We start from the raw sequence: 23,773 nt of genomic DNA, 5'->3' as shown, positions 1-23,773 counted from the left end.
CAGGGGACTAAAACCACCTCAGTCTTTTTTCCACTCAATATAATGCAGGGTATCAGCTTTCCAGATTGCCAAATACTATACACCATTGCATGTTAGCTACCAAATCCTATAAATGATCAACTTTCCAGTATCAAATATCACTGGGTGGAAAGTACAGAATATGAAATACTGTTAAATCATCCAGCAATTAAATCAACCAGCAAAAACATTTGGACAATATGTGACAGCAAAATTAAAAAGATTCAGCAAAATTAATAAGGATTTAAGAAAGAATTGCGATGACAATTTTGGGGAGTACAATTGTTTTTTACCTCCTTTGTAATGTGGAGGACAAGTTATCCATGTCCTGGCATCGTTACACTGTGCTTTTCTCCACTTTAGTGAATGACGATAAGGCAAATAATATTTTTTAAATGGAGGGAAAATCACGATGTAATGATATCAGGGAACGGATATGCTGCATCTGATATGTTGATAAGCCTATAATATAGTAGGAGAGGAAAACAACATGGGCTGAGGTTTTGGACATCACATCTGCATCTTTCATTATGATAATGGTCATCCGTGAAAAGTGTATGAGAGCTCAGAATACCTTCCCATGAATTAAGACAATGGTTCCATTTGGTCAGAACTCTTGGGGGTAGAAGCACAGAGTCCCTCTTAGCAGAATGAGCAAGAAGCCCCTCAGAAACATCCAGGTTGGCTTGCTACTTACCCCAGGTAAGACCAGGATGTCTCCAAAGTCTAAATAAAATTACCTAACTGCACCAATGAGATTCAATCTAGTTTGTTAAGAAAATTCCCAAACTCGGATCCACGGGCGACTCTGAGTCATTTCTCTAGGGTAAGGTAAAGGTAAAGGGACCCCTGACCATTAGGTCCAGTCGTGACCAACTCTGGGGAAGGTAAAGGTAAAGTACCCCTGCCCGTACGGGCCAGTCTTGCCAGACTCTAGGGTTGTGCGCCCATCTCACTTAAGAGGCCGGGGGCCAGCGCTGTCCGCAGACACTTCCGGGTCACATGGCCAGCGTGACAAGCTGCATCTGGCGAGCCAGCGCAACACACGGAACGCCGTTTACCTTCCCGCTGGTAAGCGGTCCCTATTTATCTACTTGCACCCGGGGGTGCTTTCGAACTGCTAGGTTGGCAGGCGCTGGGACCGAACAACGAGAGCGCACCCCGCCGCGGGGATTCGAACCACCGACCATGCGATCGGCAAGTCCTAGGCGCTGAGGCTTTTACCCACAGCGCCACCCGCGTCCCCTTCTGGGGAAGGTAGTTTATCTTAAAGTTTTTATGTGTTTATATGCCTATCGCACTTTTAAACTTGAAATCCATTGTTGTATATTGTTTTAAATGTTTGTTTTGCTATTGGGATTGTAGTTCCATTTGTGTTTCACAAGCTGGTCTATGACTGTAATAAATTTCATGTTCATGTTCACTCATTTCAAAATGAGATAAGTGGTTGAATTGTGAGCACTATATAGTTCCTCTCCCTGACTATCAGATGCTGAGCAAGTAACAGAATCTAACCAAGCACATGGAATCTTTCTTAATTTGCATTACTGATACAAGTCACAGAACCCAGCTTTTCTCAGTGCTGCATTCAGATTTTTAAGGAGGATGGGTGTGGCATCTGTTTTGCATGCACAAGGTCTTGGGTTCAATCCCCAGCATCTCCAGGTAAAGCTGGGAGCTGCCTTGGGTTCCTTAAGTTATGTGAATGTCCACCATTATGTTGGCATCACACGGGCATTGCTCATTTTCAACACTTCTGGCTCACTAGAGACACTCTCAAGCTCAAAAACAGCTTTTGCTTCTGCCTTACAAGTTTTCTAATGATATCATCAAATTCCAGCTTGGCTCTTATTTTCAATTCTGAATCTGTACAGATCTTGAAAAATTCACCAGTGTGCCAGGTCTTGGTAATTCTCACTTGGTCTCTGTGCTTCAAAGAAGTGTTATTCTCTTACGCTGCATGTCAGAGTCTATCGAAAGTAATGTTTAATTTGAAAGTTCAAGGTAACACTCAGTTTGAAAGTAGAGCTGTCGGCACTGATGAAACAACCAGCTGAAGAAACTTACAACTTATTTAGTTGTATGGGAGTTTTCAGCAGGTCCTGGCCCAGATGGTTGGCAAGGCAAGGAGAATGCACAAAGAAGCACTTTATCTTACAGATAATGAAAACCAATGCCTACTCCACAATGGAAGCTATGCATATGCTTCCTGCTAGCAGCTAGACAAATTTATGGAGGAGAGGGCGATCAAAGGTTATCAAAGACTTACTAGCCATGATGGGAAGTGATGCTTCCAAATACCAGTTGCTGAAAATGACAGGAAGGGAATGTGCTCTTGTGCTTGAATCCTGCTTATGGGTTTCCCATTGGCATCTAGTTGGCCACTGTGAGAACAGGATGCTGGACTAGATGGGTCATTGGTCTGATCCAATAAGCTCTTCCTTATGTTCTTAGCTGTTTACATTGGACAAGCTAGTAATCATAGAATCAAAGAAGTGTAGAGTTGAAAGGGACCCTGAGGATCATTGAGTCCAACCCGCTGCAATGCAGGAATATGCAGCTGTCCTGCATGGGGATCGAACCTGCAACCTTGGCATTATCAGCAGCATGCTCTAAGCAACTGAGCTATCCAGCTGATTTAATTTGCAATATATGGCACAGGTATTGCCATAGATCCATTTGCTGTGCTTCCATGACCAGTGATTTAGCAAGGTGTGTGTGTGTGTGCGTGTGTGTGTGTGCGCGCACGCGCGCACGTGCATGTGTGTGCACACACACACACACAGAGATGCATGCACGCGTGCGCGCACACACACACACACACAGATAGATCCTTCCTATTTAAGCAAGAACAATACAGGTATGAGACAACATTATGCTCTCCATGCTTCTGCAACCATGAAGAAATCTCCAAAGTATGAGTTCAAATGTTGTGTGGGAGTGAGACATAGTGAGGTTTATATGAAGCAGCTAGGGTACGGGAGGAAGGGTAAGAGTTGCTGATACTTGTGCATCTGAGATCCCTATGGCATATTTTTGCACTGAGCTATAGCACAGCTGCCATCAGCACCCAATATCCTTGGACCACTTCTCCTCCCCAAACCTCCTGGTAGGGACTGATGCCCCTGTGTTGGCACTCCTGGTAAGCTGTTTCCATTGCCACAGGCTTATCTGGCAGCAGCACTTTAATCTAGGAAGCCACCCAACTCCTCAAATTTCCTACAGTGCCATGGAGCACTCTGCTTTGCTTGGGAGGCAATGCGGGAAATGCAAATGGTGGGCAGCTTCCCAGATCCAGCTGCTCCTGCCAAGGAAGCTGGTGCTTATGGTGGGGACCAAACAATGATTGAACCCAGTGATGATGAGCCACCTTCCCAGCCAGCTCCCCACCCCTTTCAAGAACCTCTCAGCTATGAAACTGAATAGCCTCATGCTCCTTGCTGAATCTCAGCCTAACTTCTCTCACAGTCAGGCTAAAATGAGAAAACTCTTGCAAACCCATCTTAGTTCATTGGAGGAAGCATGGGATAAGCATGAGAAATCAAATAGCTTCACAACAGGCAGAAATTCAGCAGGTGAAGATTTCACCCACCACTGCTTTTGCCTGGAAGGTTCACCTGCTGAATGTATACTTGTTATGTTGCTGTAGAGCATACAGGAACCCTATCAACAGAAAAATTGACTCTGGGGCAAATGCAACCTGAGGTTGAGGCATATGTTAACTATCTATCTGACTGGATGAAGTGGGTTCATTTCACCAAATCAGGTTGATACAGACTGCCTTGTCTTATGTTTTAATTATATACCCTGAGATCTCTCCAGAATTGCAGCCTAACGTTTGAGCTGATGATTAACTCTTGGCTTCATCCCATCATGCTTGCCTAGAGGTGATAGCTCTCTTACTTTTGAAGGAATTCTCTCCCTGAAGAAAGGGGGGAGGGGGGTTAATCCCAAAGCAGTTATTATGTGCAGCTACAATCCACTCCTTGTATTAAAGGCAGGCATTCAGTTTTGATTCAGTTGCAAACTCTTTGGCTGGCCCTGCTCCTGGTCTTTTAACTGCAGCCTGACATTTAGCAGATGGAGTTTCCCCCATCACTTCATCACTTTTCCTAGGAAAAGCTTCTTCTCCTCCTGCCACTGCTAAACGTCTGCCTGTCCGAGTTCTGTCAAAAGCAGTGGAGTACCATCCATAAGAAGCAAAGAGGCTGGTGATGCAAGTGAGAGCTTAAACTAAAGGGATGTATGCTTTCTTCTTTTAAGGTGCATGTGTGTGAATTAACTTTAAAATTCAGAAAGATGACTATGTGGATAAAACTAGGGTTCTTAATAAGTTGCATTACAGCAGAGCCAAGCACCTTTTTAGGTCTGTGGGCACATTTGGATTTTTGAGCAAGTGCTATGGGTGACAGCCCCTCTGGTCACATCTATCACCCCTCCCCCAGATCACCTACACAGAGAGAAAGAGAGGCAGGAAGAGGGAAAGCACACAGACACAGACACGCACACGCACACACACACACACACTTTGCTTTTTGAAGGGATCAAATCCAGTAGAATCAAACTGAGCCTTGAAAAACATGTGACTATACCTCTGTGGAATGTCTCCCCTCTGAAATGTGCCTCACCCAAACTTTATGTTCATTAAATTGGGCCCTTTTATGGTCAGGTTTGTAGAGGTTTGTGGGTTAAGTCATTTTCAAATTATGCTGCTGCTAATTGAGTTCCTGTGAATAATATTACGTAGTATGTTGTATATTGCTTTATTTTGTTGTAAACTAACCTGTGTATTTTTGGAGAAGGATGATATAGAAATCTCTTAATAATAAATAAACTTCCTCCAGCTTTTCATTCTGACTAAGGTGTGTGTGTGAGAGAGAGAGATGGAAGGAGACAGGGAGCTCAGAAGGCATCTGCAGAGATCTCAAGGGCACCATTGTGCCCGCAGGCACTCTGTTGGCAACCCCTGCATTATGGAAACATTGTGATAAATCGGAACTGGCAAACTTCTCTTCTTTCTCTGTGTCAAGAGCTGGTGAACTTGCAAGCAAACTGAGCTAACAAACAGAGAAGACTGTGGTAAGGGAATGTGAGTGTCATCTGATCCTCTTCCACACTTTTGTACTGCATGTCAAGCTGCACCTGCCCACATTCCTACACAACCATAACAGGGTAAAAGGCTCCCTGTCCTTCTCTGGTCCCCTTGTCCTGTCAGATCAGGGGGGAAATGGCACAGTCTTTCCTGACTGCTGTCATGTTGTAATCATGTCTGCATCAAGAAAAACTTCTTACAGAGCAGCAAAATGTCCAGATGGACCAACTCCTTGACTGGAATGTGTATAGAACTTTGGTCTTTTGTAGGACTCACACATCTTTCATTCTCTTATTCAAGAAACAGCAGGCCACACACTTTCTTCAAATGTCTTTCATGAACAGTAGAAAAATGAACACTATAAGGTTCATACACTACTATCATATCTCCATCTGGAGGATTGACTCGACCACCATGGAGATGAGACTCTTATCTCACGGGTGAGGCAGCATTACTGGGAATGTTAAGTTTTCTCTTTGAGTTGGAAACTACTCTCCTGGGCATACACAAGATTCTGTGTTGTGTCTCCCAATCTATTCATTTATTTCATGTATACCCCACCCTTTCTTTAAAGTGCTCAGAGCAGCGTAACTGGTTCTCCCTCTCTCCCATTTCATCCTCACAACAACTGTGTGAGGTAGGCTAGGCTTTGATATGGAGCCTGGCCCAAGGTCACCCAGTGAGCTTCATGGCTTGAACCCTGGACTCTGAGGCCTTACTCTTAAAACCCTAAGCGCTATACCTCACTGTCTCTCAGTTTTGCAAGAACAGCACCAAAAGCACAGGCAGTCTCTACCAGGAAGCAAAGCAGAGCGACTGATTCAAATGGCATATTTGGGTGCCACTAAAGTTTGGCAGAGTGAGCGACAGACAGATCTTTCTGACCCAGAGGGCACAATCTACCCAGGATAGTTATTCCACAGTCCCCCTTAGATCCAGTAGGGTTTATTGTGGATAATTTCTCTCTCTCTCTCTCTCTCTCTCTCTCTCTCTCTCTCTCTCTCTCTCTCTGTGTGTGTGTGTGTGTGTTGGTGTTATTGCTGTGTTCCATTAGTTAATGGAAATAGGAGCGACATTAAGATTTTCTGGCTCAGACAGCACTTAGACTCGCCATGACCAAAATAAAACAAACCCTGCAAGTTCTCTGCTCTCTAAAATATAGACCTATTTGGTAGATGTTATTAATATTGAATAAAACAGAGTCGGGGAACCTTTTTCAGACGGTGGACCATAATTCCCTTCTGGGCGACTTCCAGGGACCACATGCCAGTGGAAGGCAGGACTGGATGCAGAAGTGGGCAGTGAATGCAATGAATGCAAATTCACCTTTGTCCAGTAGGCTAGTTTCTACAGACCACCCACCTACTCTATCGGATAGAGTCTATCCTACATCCAGGCAAGCAAGAAGCCTTTTCAAAGTTCATGGACTTCTGACGGAGAACGAATCAATGGTCCAACTGGATTTTTAAAACGTCCTAAATTAACCCATAATCGCTTCTCCTGTTATGGCTGGGGCATGTTTCCTCAAGTCCCTGTGAGTTCCGCAGGGCTTCCTTTCCAAGGAGTGGGGTGTGGGGGATGGCAGCCTCGTTCTTCTCGCGTCTGGCTTGGAAGAAGAGACCAGAAGACGCTCGGCTGGAAGTTGTGGTCAAAGGAAGCCTTCCTTTCGGGATGGAATGGCGCTGCCTGTGCGCTGGGTCCCCTTCCCCGCTCCCCTCCCGCCTGGCCGGATCAGGTTCCCGCCGCCCTGCCCCTCCGCGGCGCTCATAATGAATGCTTTCATTCACAAACAAGGAAACTGACACGGGGCGTTTCTATCAGGAAGCTAATGGAGCCGCTTAATGACTAATTGATCAGATCCCCCAGCGCGACTCTAGCCCCGGCTGGCCCAGAGGAGCAGAGGCAATTACGAGGGGAGGTGCCTTGGGAGAGGCTGATCCGGGCAGCGGGGGGCGAGGTGGGGGAAGGGTGGAGGGATCCCTCCGCCCCTTTGGTGCATGAGACGCGATCACTCAGTGGATTCGCAAGGGAGGAGGCAAGCAGGCCCGCAGGACTCGGAGAGTCACACCCAGAGGAAGGAGCATAGGCGCCCTTCCTTCTGCTGAGTCAGGCCCCTGGTCCGTTGGCAGAGCATCTCTCTTGGATGCAGAAGGTTCCACGTTCCTTCCCGGCCTCTCCAGGTAGCGGGGCTGGACTGGGAGACAGCCCTGCCTGGATTCCTGCAGAGCCGCTGCCGGTCAGTGGAGACAGACCATGTGCTGTCTGACTCGGTGTATGGTTCTCTCGGTCGGTAGAACACGAGATTCCTAATTACAGTGTTGTGAGTTCGGACCCCACGTTGGGCCAAAGAGTCCTGCATAGTCCAACTCTACAATTCGATTATTCAATGAAAAAGCGAGAGGGGAAGGCGTGATGGGAGGAATACCATCTGCACACTCACATCGGCCACCATATTATGAGAGAGAGAGAGAATTCTACTGTTTCCTTCTACTTTATAAAGCAACTGAGGGGAACAATAAATATCGGCAGGAACGAACATATCATAGTTTTTTGTAGCCCATCACAAGAAGAAGAAGAAGAAGAAGAAGAAGAAGAAGAAGAAGAAGAAGAAGAAGAAGAAGAAGAAGAAGTTCTGAATTCTTTCTCTTCATACACAGAAACCAGCTGCTAGATAGATTCTGGCCCTCTGAGCTGCAACCCTTTTGCATCCTTATGAGCGGGGCTTACTTCTAAGTAGGCATGTACGAGACTTAGATGTTGGACGCGTAAACAAACAAACAAACAAACAAACAAACAAAAAGTGCACAGAAGCTGAAAGATGCTGAGACTGATTTCATCACCGCATGGGAAATTGCGGGTGGAAAGGGAAGACAAGCCTTTACTCTGCACAATGGGACTCGGGGTAAAAAAGAGACTGAAGGACAAGCTCCCGCTTGCGCTTACATCAGAATGAAAATGCATGGGAACCTATAGCAGAAGAATGGACAGGGACCCCTCAAGACAACTAATCGAAATCCAGGCATAAGACATTTATTGTCCAATTACAAGTCCTTTAACATTGGCAGTTGGCACTATTCTGCACGTGTTAAAAATTAAGAAGGGTAACAGACCCCCCCCTCTCTGTGTGTGTGTGTCTTTCTCTGAGTCTCTCTCTCTTTCCCAGAATCGCTTTTGTTCTGCTTTACCTTATAAGTTCTGAACTTGCTTCCCGAAACATCCGCTCGATGGGCAATATAAAACTCACCAAACTGCAAGCTATATCTGGCAACAGTCAATGAGAAACCATCGCTCCCGTCATTCCCCTTTCCTGTTTTCTAACCCATTGTAAGTAGCAGTCTGCTTACCTGCCTGCCTTTGCGAGACAGGCTAAATGCAGCGCAGCGCGGTTCGTGGCAATCCACACAAGAAAGGAAGAAGCTAATAAAGTACAACAGCTGCTTATCAATAAAATATGAGGTTTTTTTTTAAGGGACGTACATCAAGAAATCCCTTCCAAAAGCACATCCTCTGGATTAAATATGGGAAACTCCGTGGACAAGAAAGTTGCGTTCTTGAAGTGGAATGCCCTGAGGATGGCTTAATAGTAATCGTGTTTTGTTTTGTTTTTTAAAAAATGGATAGTCTGTCTATGCAGGGAGCTGTCCAGGTGCTGAAATTGAGAACATCAAATTTGGAAGGCCAACTGAGTTTCAAAAAAGTTTCAAAAATCTGTTTCTGTTGACATGTGACTTTGGGGAAACTCTTCAGATCCCGGGATCGTATCCGAAGAAAGAGAGCGAGAACTAGAGAATTTGTTAAGCCTGTCCTAAAATTGAATGCGGTTCTATTAAAGCAAATCCTCATAGAAACTGGATGTTTACCTAGAAAATCGAAGAAGAAAAGTCTCCCGAGCCGGGGGAGCACTAGGTAGCAGCAAAGCTACCTTTGGACTTAAGAGGAAGGCAGACTATAATAAAGAAGGGGAGCACACAAAAACCAAATAACACAGGAGGCTACGTTCAAAATACAGCAATGCAGCAGGCTAAGTAAGCAGGAATGTTAAAATCATTAAATGCCTCTTACCTGTTAGTTTGTTTTTTAAATAAAAACAACCGCCACCAACCCTGAAAAGAGTATTTCTTGAAATCCAAGCGGATAGCAGAGACAGGATGCAGGCAGCATTGCTTTCTGCCCCTTTTATACTACGTTATCCAATTAATATTTCATCAACCTTATTTTAAAATTTCAGAACCCACAATATAATGTAATGACACAAGGGCATTTATTATTAAAGGACATTTGATTGGGGGAAATCATTGGGGCTCGCTGAGAAAACAAAATGAAACCAGGGCGCTGAAGGAGAGTTTAATGCTCTTTCTTACGATTTTCTTCATGGGACTAAAAAAAAAAAACTTTTAAAAAACCACTCAGTAAGGAGCTTTTCTTGTTATTTTTTCAAAGGAAGCAGAATGTGGTCGGAGTTTTGTTGCTGGATATTCATTGATATGCAAGGGCGAGACATTCCGAAGATCGCTGCGGTTCGAGCATTAATTTTTAATCCTTTAAGGTGCTTCGGGGATTTATAAACAAAAGCCCTACTTTCCTTTTAAGCAGAATTCCAAATCAACCTTTGATACAGTTGTTTTGAGCGATTTCTTTCCTTCTCAATGAAACTTCAGACAAAGAAGTTCCGTCCTTGTCCTGCTGAGAAGGGCTTCGGCTAAACTTTATTACAAAAACAATCAGTCCGGTATTTTGTTTTATTTTTTAATAAATAAAAGCAATAAAATTTGAATTATTTTTTTTAATGAACTGCGAAATTATTTTCACCATTAGTGGGCTCTGTAGGCTTTACCACAAGAAAGTTTTAAGATTTTGGCAAGGGATGTTGTTATATTAGAGTACTTCTCTCTCTCTCTCTCTCCAAAACATTGACCATCCAATAAAAAAGTTTGCACGTGGGAACAGCGGCAAGAAATGCATCAAAACAAAAATACGTCAGATGTAGGGATGAGAATTAAGTGTTATCATTAACAGTCAAAGTATGATATAATGTGAAGAAAGAACTGGTTTTCTAGGAAGAAGATGGGGGCCGAAATTAGGTATAACGTAATACAGTACATACAATAATCTTAAGGAACGGCTTGACCCTTATCGCTGCAACCCTGTAACGCTTTTCCGATGAGTTAGCCCCTCTGAACTCGGAGTACATCGTATAGGAAAATATTTGGAAAATATTTGGCAAATCTAGTTCAGCAATACTTATATTGGGGTCAACCACAATGTCACAAAAGATGTCAGGCAAGATGTGACACTCTCTCTTTTCTGGCACAAATATCACTCGCTTCACAGAAACATTTTAGCGCGCCTAAAAATGTTTCTCTCTGCCCCCCCCCCCCACTTCTCCATCTAAACAGAAAACAAGATGAACCACAAGATCAACCCACAAAACAGTCGTGGGGGCGGGGGAGGGAGAAAAAAAACTTCAGTTCAGGTTCAAAAATAAAGCATCATTTATTTGAGAAATTTCAGAATGTCTTTCCAGGGAGGCGGGGGCAGAAAGTTAGTGACAAAGAGAAAGGTGTAGAGATGACAGGAGTGGACAAAATGCCCCAATTACAGGGAGGAAATATAAATTTTCCAAGGAGAGGGGCGGATACAAATACAGACAAGACATTTTGCAAAAAGAACTCTCTACTTAGTGCAGAAACATGTTTAGATCAAAGCCCGGACGAGGACTGACAGCTATATTTTAAAAACTCCTGCGGGACTGTCTTCAGTTCAAAATGGGTTCCGCAGTGCGCCAAAAGTAAACTCTTTTCGGAGGTGCAATAAAAAGTCTCACATCTGTTGTTGTTGTTTTTCTTTTAAAGTGACTCAGACTCAACAGACTCAAGTGAAAGAGCTCGGATTTCAAGCCCGCTAGACCCAGTAAACTCCAGTTCCAATGAGCTTTTATGCAGTTAGCGTTGCAGATCGCCCTGCGCGGGTGAAAGTTTTCCTTACTAGAAGGGGAGTTTTACTTTTTGACCGGGATGAGGTGCCTTTTGGCCGGCGGGGGGGGGGGGTGGGCAGACACGTTACGCCATGTGGATGCAGTGGCTCACCTCAGGCAAAAATCTATTACTTGTTGCTGGCTCAGTATGATCTTTCAACACGTGTTTGGAAATAAGACCCATGGAAATAAAAAAGTAAACGCATCCACGAGTCTTGATGGGGGGTGGGGAATGCAAGCTCCCCCACTCCCCAACAAAGATTTCCATTCGGCATGGTTTTATTTCAGATAACCCCCTCTTCCTTCCTCTCTCCTCACCCAAGAAACAACGAACTATACTGCATCTGGAGATAGGCATGCGTGTGTGTGTGTCTGAAAAAGAAGACCAAGTCATTTCGCTGTTAAAAATAAAGCTCGGCCCACCTCCGCTTTTTAAGAAGGAATCGGGTTTTGTTTTTTCGTTTTTTTAAGTTATCCACAGCATGCAATTGACCAAGCATGTAAAAGGCGGTGAAGCAACAAAAGCTACCCAAACCTGGCTTCAAATTACAATAGCGGACTCTCAGAAAATAGCCTCCCCCTGCCCACCGATACAAATCCACAAAATCTGAATAAATCTTCATTCTCTTCTCTCCCGGTCTTCTCTCTCTCCCCCACCTCTCTCTGCATAAATCCAGATGCGGTTTATTCCCCCTCCGAACTGCATCTACCACTGCCGTTCTTATTGCGTCATTTAAAAAAAAAAATTTAAAAAAGAAATCAGTACCTCTCGAGTTTAAACTCTTCCAACAAAAATGACAAGTTTCATACACTCTCTGGGACGCCGGAAGACACACACTCGGGTGAGAAGAGAAACCCAGAAGGATGAAACGGGGAAGGATGGCTTGGAAGTTGGGGGGAGAAACAAACATTTTGTGTGTGCGCGCGTTTTATTTTGGATGGTTAGTAGTTTTGATTTGCAGCCGCTCCCGCAGGGAGGAACAACAGTAAGCTGTGCCAACTGAATGATGATGATGAAAATAATTAATAAGCAATAAATAGTAATAATAATAATAATAAATAAAATAAATAAACCAGGCGGCCGATGGCCAGAGGAAAAGAAGGAAGCGTTTGTTGGTTGGTTAAGGTCCATGGCTTTGTGGCTCGGTAGGGCTGTCCTTGCAGAGATCCATTTATTCCGCTCCCTGTTGCCGTCGAGCAACATCTATAGAGATCTATATAGATATAGCTATAGATATATGTATGTGATCTGTGGTCTTTGGTGCCCCTTGGCGTTCTCAGTGCCCCGCCGAGTACTTCATGCGCTTCTGCTTCTGCCTCTGGTTGCAGAACCAGACGCGCACGACGTTCTTCTTGAGCTCCAGCTTGTCGGCGATGGCGGCGATCTTCTCGGACGACGGGCGCGGCTGCAGCGCGAAGTAAGCTTCCAGCGAGCGCTTCTCGGGCGCCGCGATGGACGTGCGCTTGCGCTTGCGCTCGGCGCCGCGCAGCAGCTCGGCCTGCGCGCTCCTCTCGCGACAGGCGGCCTCGGCCTCGTCGAGCCACGCTTGCAAGACGGGCTTGAGCGCGATCATGTTGTTGTGCGACAGCGTGAGCGACTCGAAGCGGCAGATGGTGCTCTGGCTCAGAGAGCCGACGCCGGGCAGCTTCAGGCTGGCCAGCGCCGCGCCCACATCGGCTTGGGTCACGCCCAGCTTGATGCGCCGCTGCTTGAAGCGCTCGGCGAACGCCTCCAGCTCGCGAGGGTCCGACTCCACGTCGCCCAGGCAAGGCAAACCCGCGTGGGGAGCCGGCACCGGGGCCGTCGAGGGAGGCGGCGGCGGAGGAGCGTGCGCCATGCTCGCCATGGCTTGGTGGAGGTGGCCCATGGCTGCGCCCAGGTGTGGGTGCGCGTGAGGGTGCATGGGGCCGGCCATCACCGCGCCCGCCTCGGGGCCGCCCAGCAGCGCGGGAGAGAGGTGCTCCAGGAGGTCTCCGCCGTCGAGGCTTTGGTGCTGCGCCCCGGCGTGGTGGTGCGGGTGGGGATGGTGCGGGTGATGGTGAGGATGTTGCGCGTGGTGGTGGTGATGGTGGTGCGAGGGCGCCGAGATGGCCACGGGGGGCGAGGAGCTGGACGCCGCCGACGTGCAGGGGACGCTGCTCATGGTATGGTAGGTGGCGTCGGGCTTGAAAGGATGGCTCTTGCCGTGCGAGACCAGGTCCACCGCCGCCAGAGCTTCCGCGCGGGCCAGCAGACTCTCATCAAAGCTCCCGAATATATTGCCCTGCAGCTGCAAGCAAGAACGCGCAGAGCGCCGTCAGTGGGGAATACCGTCAAGTCGGCATTCAAACACATTTTCTCTCTCTCAAGCACAGAGATTCCTCTTCTCAAAGCTCAAGTCATAAAAATTAATATGAAGGCGCAAGATGCTTTGCTGGAACAGACATGTGGATCAGAGAGAGGGAGGGGGAGAGGCAGAGAGAGAGAGGGAGAAAGATTGTGCAGGAGACATGAAAAAAACATTAAGCCGGGCCTGTCAGAAAATGTGCCTTCGAGCAGTCGCTAGGCTCCGTCTACGTACCTGCGGGGCTGGCAGGCACACGCGGCGCATCGCCTCCGAGCTGGAGTGCAGGCTGGCGAACTTGGCTTCCTGCAGGGCAGGGTGCACGCCGAAAGGCGCCTTGGCATTCATGCCCAGCATCTTGGCGCACCTGGCCGGGACGCGGCGTCGGGCATCGAGGCCGCCCTGGTTCTCTGGCGGGCGCCTGTCAAAGTGAGCGGTGCTCAAGGACAACGCTTCCCTTGCCACGGCGCTGCGCCTCGGCCCCCCCGCCCCGCGCCTGCTTCCACCTCGGCTTCTTCACTCATCTTACAAGCCTTGCCTGCCATGGGACCAGCACCCTGTGCGCACGCGTGCTGCTGCTGCTGCTGGTGCCGGCCAAGAGGGAAGGGGGGGGAGCCCCAGGGATGGGAGCCAAGCAGGGGGTCCCCAGCTAAGGCGCTGGGAAGGATCCTGCCAAAAGCCATTTTTAAAAAAGGCCGCCCCGTCGACTGTGACAGGGATTCCTTTCTGGCAGCACGTTAAGAGGCCGGAGAACTGGCCAGGACGAAAAAAGCAGCTAAATGCGCACCGTCCCAAGGCGACAAACCTGGCCAGTTGTGGCGCTCCGTGCGTTTTTTCCAGCTCCCGAGGGGCCCAGGTTTCAAATCATAGAATTGTAGAGTTGGGATCCTGAGGATCATCTAGTCCAACCCCCTGCAATGCCGGAATATGCAACTGTCCCATAAAGAGATCCAACCTGCAACTTTGGCGTTATCATCACTTCGTAGTCTAGCCAACTGAGCTATCCATTTATTATTATTATTTTTTTACAACAGCAGAATACGTAATAATTTGGAGGCTTGGAAAAGAACCGTGTCTTTTCGCTGTGCTGCACATTGCAGATCTGCTGGATATATTATAACATAGCTTTCCTCCCAGGCAACATACATAGGTTACCTCTCTCTTTTATCTTCACAGCTACAACAGCCTAGTGAGGTAAGGTTCGGCAGAGAGACAGACAGACACCAGTCCAGGATCAAATTCTGGCCTAGTGGGGATTTGAAACCTCCCCAAGTCTACTCTGATACTCTAATCACTACACACAGAAGAGAATTTATCCTGGAATAACGAACACCCCCTTTGTTAAATGACGTGCACACACACCCATTGCCTCTGCATGCATACCTTGGCTCTGCACCCCAAGTCCTAATAAATAAACACTTTCTTTTGCTCCTCTACCTACCAGTGATGGGTGTAGCCAATATTCTTGAGGGGGGGCAGGACTTTGTTGGGGGGCAGAACTCATGCGATTGGTCAGTCAGTTAAATATTTCTATTGTTTTACTTGATCTAGGGGGGCAGCTGCCCCCCTTCCCCCCACACTACCCATATTTCTTTCATGAAGGTGGAACCTGTTTGCACAAAATTTGACTCAGGTCCAAGGAAATCTCCACTCATCTAGGGCACTGCCGGTTCTTCTCCCTAGCCGCAAAAAAATGCCTATGGGTTCCAGATGTTTTCTATCTCCTGGGTGTCATAATCTGAATCTATTAAAGGCGTTGATCTTAAATGCTTTTTTTGTTTCTTTTTTCTTTTTCTTTTTTGACAGCTGCACAAATCTCTGGTTCTTTTAATGAAGGATAAAGTATGTTTAGTGCTTCTCTTCGGTCGGCTTCTAAAAACCTAGCAGTGCAGAAACTCTTTCCTTGAACGGTACGTAGACTTTCCTGTGATGACTTGTGTGGCTACTTAGCCGGGGAAACAACTCGCAGAGAGAAACACCTCCTGAAAATGGGCCAATGGGAGAGACCTGTTACTGGGGGTTGGTTAACAAGGGTTGTTGACCGATCATGGGGAACTTATGCAGCTGTGTACACAAGCACTGCGGGACAGGTTAGGTCAACCTAGAAAAGAGCTCGTCTGCTCTTCCTTCCCCCTGACCATGCATCATTGTCCCACCACCAATACCTTGGCTCTGAGCCTTCTTCCTCTGGGGGTTCCCATGGGATTCCCAACTGGTGCTTCCCAGCCAGTCCCTGACACACATAGCCATCATAGCTAGGAGTCATGGATAACCTTATACATGAGGATTTGTATAATCCTCTCTTAAAACCATCCCAGTGGGTATCCAGCCAACTGCTACTACTTGTGGGAACCTGTTTTGCCCAGGAACTTCTAGGCTCTACCCCATTAGAGCTTGGGGGCAGGGAGGGAGAATCTTCATTGCCTCTTTTTTGTGAAGGGGATCTAGCTCTCTCTCCTGGCTAACTAAAGCTGTCCAAATTTTCTCTCATCTGTCTCACTCCTGGAACTGTGTGGCAAGCGAGCACAGCAGAGTAACGCAACAGGTGACCCACGTTAGAGCCGCCACGTGTTCAGAGCTGCCGCCAGGGCAAAGGGAAGCAGCTCAGAGCCAGCACAGGGCACCACAAGGGAAGGAACCACAAAGTATTTGGAGCAGTGGGGGGGGGGGAGGAGAAGAGGAACAAAGTCTGATTCCAGGCTGGAGGAATTCATGTGGTTTGTAAGGGGGCACTCTCAGGCGCCCCCTCTCAGTTGTGAACTCCCAGATGTACAGCCAGGATCAGCTACTGGAGGCCACACAGCCAAACCCAACTCTTTACCACACAATTCCTAGGAGTATCAGCTGCCCCTGCAGTTGCCATCCTGGAGGCAAAAGCAGTGCTTGGTGAAGAGCAGTGATGGGGGGGGGGAATCCACCTTTGGGATCCATGAGTACAGTTCTTGCCACTTGCCCTCTGTCTGAGGTGAGGGTAGCCAATGGTTCTCAAACCCTCAGTGAGTTTGGGAATATCCCCTGCTTGTGAAGACAGGCTCCAGCAGATTGAGAGGATGAGACCAATAGCGGGTCTAATGGTCAGGAAGGAGGTTTCTAGGGGGAAGTGAGAGGCTGATGGGCCTTGTCAATCTGAGAGGTTAGCCTATCTAGAAGAATGAAAAATCAGATACCAAACCTCTGCTGCCTTGAGAGATATCTTCAGGAGAAGAAAAGTCTAAGGAGTAAACCCTACACAAATTTGGAGTGGAGTCAGTGGCGGAGAAAGAGGAATGCGGGGGGAGCGTACAGCCCCCGGCAGTGCGATCCCGGTGGGGTGCCATCGTGGATGCTCCCCTACCCGCACTGGGCACCACGCCCCTGCAGGCGGCATGCCACATCCCCAGGACGCGCGTCAAGCCCCTGTGGGCAGCATGCCATGCTCCTGGGGCGTGTGCCAGCCCCGCCCCCACCTGCTCTCTGCCCCCCTGCCCGGTGCTGGAGCACAAAGCTCCGCCACTGAGTGGAGTCCCTAAGATGGTTGGATGACATCTTGTACACCTCCCTCTGGCAACTCCTGCAGCCAAGTTGGTGCTAAATATGTTGCTCTGGTTTCCTTTGGACCGAGCAGCCCAGGCTTGCACCCTGGGGAGGTCACTTAGGTGCTGCTAATGCAGCGGTTTGACTTCATCCCCAGAGGTGCACTCCATTGTCTCTAGAGACAAACGGATGCCAATAATGAATGAAGCATCTTTGGTTAATGTAAGAGTGTACAATCTCCCCTCTCCTCCCCCTGCACACTGTTCTGGAGGTTCTCCTGAGCCAGTTTTGGGGGTGGGGTGGAAAACAGGCATGTGGAAGGCAGAGAGGGCAAAATCCCCATTGCACTTTCACTGACAGCACTCATTAGTTGAGTGTATGCCACCTTGGTTGTCATGCTATAGAAACAAAGAAATAAAACAATCCATTCATACTAATTGATCCCAGAGGTTTTTTTTAATGTTCTTGTAGTGGGCTTGCCCAATCTTAAATTGTCACCACCAGCAACAAAGACGGGAACATGTGTCTCTCCAGATATTCCAGGAGTACAATTCTCATCATTCCTGACCATGCTGGCCAAGGCTGATGGGAGCAGGAGTCCTACAACATCTGGAGATTCCCTGAAATAGCATTTCCAGTTACTAAAAACTGGAGGAATATCTAGCAGTCCATTCTCCATCCCAGTTCTCACTCTGCTGCCTGCTCAGGCCTCTGTGGAGACAGGACATGGATCACAACCAGCCATGCTATCAAGCAAAATCCAGGAAGGAGCTGAGTATAATTGGCCGCCTGCCTGCCTTCTTTCCAGAAACATATTAGCCGCTCTTCAACTGAAGCTCTTGGAGAAGCTTACCAAATGTGGAATCATGTACAGTAAAATATACTGAAACAGGAAACAACAGCAATAAAATTCCAGCATAAAATTAATGTAACTAACGTAGAGTTAAAAGACCCAGGCAATCTTAAAACGCTACTTGCCTGGTGCTGTTAACAGAGGGGTGGGGGATATTTTTCACCCTGAGGGCCACATTCCCTTATGGAGGCCACATACCAGTTGTGAGAGGAGCCAGTGGCAAAAGTGGACAGAGCCACAAAGGTAAAGTTTATCTTGCTTACAGTAGGCTAGTTTCTACACACACACACACACACACACACACACACACAGAGAGAGAGAGAGAGAGAGAGAGAGAGAGAGAGAGAGAGCTCTCTATTCTCTATCCAAGAGGCCTAAACCTTCATCAGTTTTTACTGCTCAACCAAATACAGGTTATAGCCCCCCATCATCACAAGGAAACAAACAGGCCTCAAAAACATATTATGACACATATGATCAAATCATTATAATACACAAAGAGGCCTTATCAGAGTTCAAGGAGACATTCAAACCAGGCAAAAGACACCCAGGGTGGGAAGCAGGACCAGTGAGGGGTCTGGGGAGATTTTCAAAAGCCAGACAAAGAGGCCTTGGTAAAGATTACGGGATGGGGCGGTCACCTCTCCACAGTGAGTCCAGCAGCATCTCTCTGTTCTCTGCTGGTACAGGGCCATTAAAGCGCTACCTCCCTGCCCCCCTTCTTTCCCCCTTTAAATTCCTTAGATCTGCTGGCAACATGACAAGGCAGCCCAAGGAGCAGAGGGCCTGATGACAAGACTGCAGCACGCCATCACTTCCCATCAAGCCTTAGAGCCAGGCAATTGGAAGTGGAACATGAACTAGGCTTTGAAAGGCAAAAGGCAGAGAGAGAGAGAGAGAGAGCGCTTCCTCCCAACAGGGGGGGAATCGGTGTGTTGTCGCATAGCTCCATGCCTTGATTTATGATAAAAAATTTAAAGGAAATCATTTATATTTCAAAGGGCCTAAATAGCTGCATGAAAGTTTTATCTAAAGTAGCACTGTATTTACAGACGGCCCTACCATGCTAGAGGTAATTAATAGATGGATAAATGGCAGGCCTTTGTCTTTTTGCTTAACCCTCCTGCTATTTGGAACTTGTGAGTTAAAGTAAATAAATAAAAGGGGAAATGTTTGATTGCATACAAGAGCCTTAGCAATGGGTTTCTCCTGCTCATCCAGCCGCTGCCAGCTATTCAGATAATGAAACTGACACTTGATCTTCAGTTTCATGCACAAGGACTTAAAATGTCCCTTTAACTAAGATTACTGGGGCCGGGTCATAAGATGAGATGCCATTTTAATAAAGCATATTTTTATAGGGGTCTCAAAAACAAGGCACTGTTTTAAAGACACATTCCAGATAAACACTGAAAGCTCAGGTATGATATTCAGTTGGAACAAATCTCTTGTCAGACACTCTTTGTTTTCTGATAAGAATTCCACCCAAGTGCTTCCTGCCTCCTGAATGAATGAATTTATGAATTTTGGCTTGACTGATTTTCTTTTTAGGCACGGACTGCTCCATCTAACTGAGCTGACTCTTTATTGCATGGGGTTTAAAAAATAAAATAAAATCAAACCTTTCAGGCCCCGTCTGGTTTGTCTAAACCCCACAAACAGGAAAGTTGAAAACCATAAACAGGAACAAGTTAAAGACCCAGATGGCTAGCCATCAAGCAACTCTGTTCACATGAATAAAAGGAAAGCTGCAACCAACTTGAGAGATCATTCTCCTCCCAGTAAATTATTGATGGTCTTTCTGGAGGGAGGAGATGGAGAAGGAGGAGGAAATAAACAACACCCTGACAATGCTCCAGTGAACTCACTCTGAACACAAAATTATATGAAAAGTTTATGGATCTATCTTTTCACGTGAATCATTTTATTATCTGACCCAGTTCAGAGATTAGGAGGAAACAGGCAGTTGTATAATGGAAGACTCTCTTTACAGTTAAACTGTACAACTAAGGAAACAACAGAACGTGGGACCCAGAATATTTTGCCTCATAGTTCAAAGTGTATAGCACTGACATGATTTCTCTTTCCATGTGTCAGGCACACATTATACATCCTGTTCAAGCAGTCAGATGCATCAAATCACCTTAGTTGTTTTGCCTGACCCAATATCCTATTGCTCTTGATGTGCTCTAGGGGCCAGTTTGGTTCCTAAACTGGGTACTATGGTACTGTTGCAGGTAACTGAATACACACTGGCAAACACACTGAATTTTATCCTTTCTTTCCTACCCAGTGGGCAACCTCAGTGATAGGGCCCAGCCCCAAACAAGAAAAGTAATGGCAAGGTTTCTTTCTTTCTTTTTTACCAGTGATGACCCCACAGCTAGATATCACAATTTGGAGTGCAGGCAAAGGTTACCAATACTGTATAGATGATGAAACTTTGAGACAGTTTAACCCCTTGTAGAATACATTTTAGTAATGAGCTATTTGCAGGCATTTCATACACGGATATCAAGATCTGAGTGGGAGTTAAGGTATTTTGCAGAAAACTGGATATTGTCCTTTCGCATTACATTTGGAAGATGGAATCATATGTGTTATTTATATATTTTGACGCTGTTTGGAGTTGTTTTAAATTGATATTTAAATTGTGATTATTGTTTAACTTGTGTATTATGTAGAAAAGCAGGATCAAGAATGACTTTTGTACACCGAGTCTGGTTTCACATCTGTATTGATATCTAGATTGTATTGATAATGTTTTAATGGTAACATTCCTTAGCTAAAACAAGTAGTAATTCTCATCAAATCATATTCATTTTCATCTCCTGCCTAGTTTCAGTAATTTTGTTTTAATTTAATTTAACTTTTTGTTTGATCTCTTCTCATTGTATGGAATTATTGCAAGTCTTTTTCTAATGTATTTTTTTAACACTATCTCTGTACTTCGGGGAAATATTGTTACTGTTTTCTTAGCTTTAATATACTCAAAAATCAATAATATATATATTAAAATAGTTCCAGCAATTAAAAGACTATTTCACATAAAACTGACAAATTGTTCTTTTTCTCAGGTTAAAAACACATAACTTTTTATTTTAAAAATCTAGTGGGTTCCCCTCTCGTTTTTCTACATTTACTCATGTGCTGCCCTTTGGAAAGAAGATCGCAATGCTTCAAAGTGCAAGGCAGTAGCATGAAATTATACCACAAATAAATAGTGCACACCTTGAACTGAGGAAACATAGCACTCAGTTTGGTGGATCTGAACAAAATGCTGTAGTAGTAGTAGTAGTAGTAGTAGTAGTAGTAGTAGTAATATTTTTTTCTCTATACCCTGCCCTCCTCGGCCAGGGTTGGGCTCACGGCGGCTAACACCAAATATAAATTACAATAAAACGTAATAGAAAACAACAAACAAACAAACAAACAAACAGTTAATTAAAATATGGCTTAAAATGCAGCTTAAAATGCAGCCTCATTTTAGTAGTAGCCCATAAATCAAGACCATAAGGGGAGGAAACATCAGATATTCACTTGAGCCAACTATCCATGCTGGTCCTACCTGGGCCAGCAAAAAAGCAAAGGGAAAATTTATATGCCAAATCCCATTTAAGGGGTCAGAGTGAGTCTAAGCTGAAGGCCAGGCGGAACAGCTTTGTCTTGCAGGCCCTGCGGAAAGATGTCAAATCCTGCAAGGCCCCAGTCTCTTGTGGCAGAGCATTCCACCAAGTCGGGGCCAGGGCTGAAAAGGCCCTGGCCCTAGCTGAAACCAATCTAACCTCCTTGAGGCTCGGGACCTCCAAAATGTTGTTATTTATGGACCTTAAGGTCCTCCGTGGGGCATACCAGGAGAGGCGGTCCTATCTTTCCTAACCTAAAGAATTTTACTTCGCCTTGCCACCTTACAGATTCTCTGCAACCAGCTGCATGAGTAGAATTTTCAAGCAATTAAAAGCAGATAAAATTTAATTATGAACTTTGGATCAATTGGTTTGCTGGTGGTATGGTGCACTTGGGCAGGTTTGCTCAGAGTAATTCCAAAAGATTTCAATGAGGCTTACTTCCAAGCAAGTATGCATAGGATTGCAGCCTAAAAAAACACTTTCTCCCCAAGAAATATCTAGTGGCTTTTTAAAAAAGCCATTGCAATGTCTTTTACCACTGTATTTGAAAAGCACTTTCCTTGACACTAGAGAGAAGCTCTGCACAGGAGATGACATGGCTCTTCCATTGTCCAATCTGATCGAGGAAATGTCTAGTGTTACCCAGACGGTCAATTATTCATCAGCTAAATAGCCAAGCATCAATTACCTGGCTTGATTCTCTTATTCATTAAGGAGATTGAACAGCCTAGTTTAACAAAGCAAGAGGAAAGTTGCTAAGCTACAGGGGATACCTGACCAAGCTGCCCACACATGGCGAAACTTCACAGTCCAGGAGAAGGAAAAGTTAGACAAACGGCAGAGTCCTGTGGATGGGACTTAGGCAATGCTTATGAAAAGCCACATCTACCAGCAAACAGTCACATTATAATTCAACCTGAATATCTTTCCTGAGAAACTGGGGCAGGGGAAATCAGGGAAAAAGTAAAAATGCAATTAGTGGGCATACTGAAGGGTTATTCAGAGCATGAAACAGATACTAAATGGATACTAAGGGGGCACCCATTAATTATGTAACACCTTTGCAGGTGCTTTTTTCAGGACCAACCCCCACATGATCTGGAAGACACACCAGAAGTAAGGTACTCCAGTGGTAATGCAAGATATCTCATGGCTAAGGTGGGCCCTGGAGGTGTCAATTCAGAATATTCAGGGAAATCTCCCAGGAAGGAGAATCCAAGGTGGTTGGATGTGTTTCTGAATAGGGTTTTCACCCTTGAATGGGTAACTCACAGAGTAATCCAACTCCTAATACATCCAGCTGAACAAGTTTTGGATGGAGTGGAGGTATGCCTTTGCCACTGGTAGGGAAGCCCCACTATGGAGAAGCACTCCAATGTGCCTGCCCAAGAAGTAGGTGGGAGGAAGCTACCAATGGTGACGTTCCTCACCAGTAGTAGCAAGTAGAACTCCCCCAAACAGGGCACTTTGTAGACAGGGAGAGGCAAGGCCGAACTGGCACAGGATCCACCGAGAGTGCTGACTTGCCCCCCACATTGCAGGGTGACGCGTCACATTACACATCATGTGATGCATCCTGCCCCCACCTAGTGTGCTCACTCACTCGCCAGGTCAGGACACACAGGTGTCCTGGTGCTCGTACACCGGGTGGGGAGTGGGGGGCACAGAGCTGGGCTCTGCACCCTGCCTCCTCCTCCCCATGTGATATTGGTGGATAGGAGGCAGAGGGGGCCTAGATCCTGTGTCAAGTCCACTGCCTGGCAGTTTATTTCCTGCCTCCTTACCTCCCACTCTCTCTGGCACAAGCAGCAGGGCTGTAGAAGTGGTTTGGAAAAAACCTCTAAGCAGAAAATCTATCTACAATTGGCATAAAAAATTTGAAACTACGGGTGGTGCAAACTTAGAAGTCCTGGATGTGTATTGGAAGAAGTTGATAAGTGTTTGCACAGCCATTCGATGAAGCCCAGGAAAATCAACGCGGAGAATGAGTTGCATTTGGGCAGAAATGGATTACGGGTTTGATATGTGTTGTGTGACAAAGGGTGCACACATAGAACATCTGTGACTGTTTCTAAAAAAACTTTAAACCTTCCCCTACAGTTCTGTTACAGGTAACATAAGACATATTACATTCTTCTTTTTTAGTGCGTTGAAACTGTATACTTCATTATGAATCATCCTGTATATATGAAGGCACCAGAAACATACACATTTGTGGAAGAATAATTTTTGGAGGCTACTTAGGTCATTTCTTATATTTATGTATACCTAAACCAAGGACATTAATGTTGCACCTTGCTTTGTATTTGCACTGTATTTACGAGTACGGTGCACAGGGCGGGTTTTGTTTTGATCGTATTTCTGGTCTGT

General features: G+C 46.1%; 1 protein-coding gene and 1 long non-coding RNA gene across 2 annotated transcripts in view; both read right to left on the bottom strand.

Annotated features, from left to right (window-relative positions):
- The window catches only part of LOC310756383, a 56,501-nt gene that overhangs the window by 25,069 nt on the left and 7,659 nt on the right, over window positions 1–23,773 (bottom strand). The gene's annotated exons all lie outside the window — the stretch shown is intronic.
- On the bottom strand, window positions 11,831–13,765 carry POU4F3 (POU class 4 homeobox 3; the record flags this gene model as incomplete). The annotated part of the gene is made up of 2 exons (XM_083600244.1): window positions 11,831–13,354; window positions 13,646–13,765. 2 exons carry the CDS (start codon window positions 13,763–13,765, stop codon window positions 12,362–12,364), a joined length of 1,113 nt encoding a protein of 370 aa, XP_083456370.1. The 3' UTR covers window positions 11,831–12,361.

The sequence above is a fragment of the Podarcis filfolensis genome (genome assembly GCF_964270895.1).
Source record: "Podarcis filfolensis genome assembly, chromosome: 2".
Classification (NCBI taxonomy): Eukaryota; Metazoa; Chordata; class Lepidosauria; order Squamata; family Lacertidae; genus Podarcis; species Podarcis filfolensis.
Note: the sequence above shows the minus strand (reverse complement) of the source record. Positions and strands in the feature narration are given on the sequence as shown.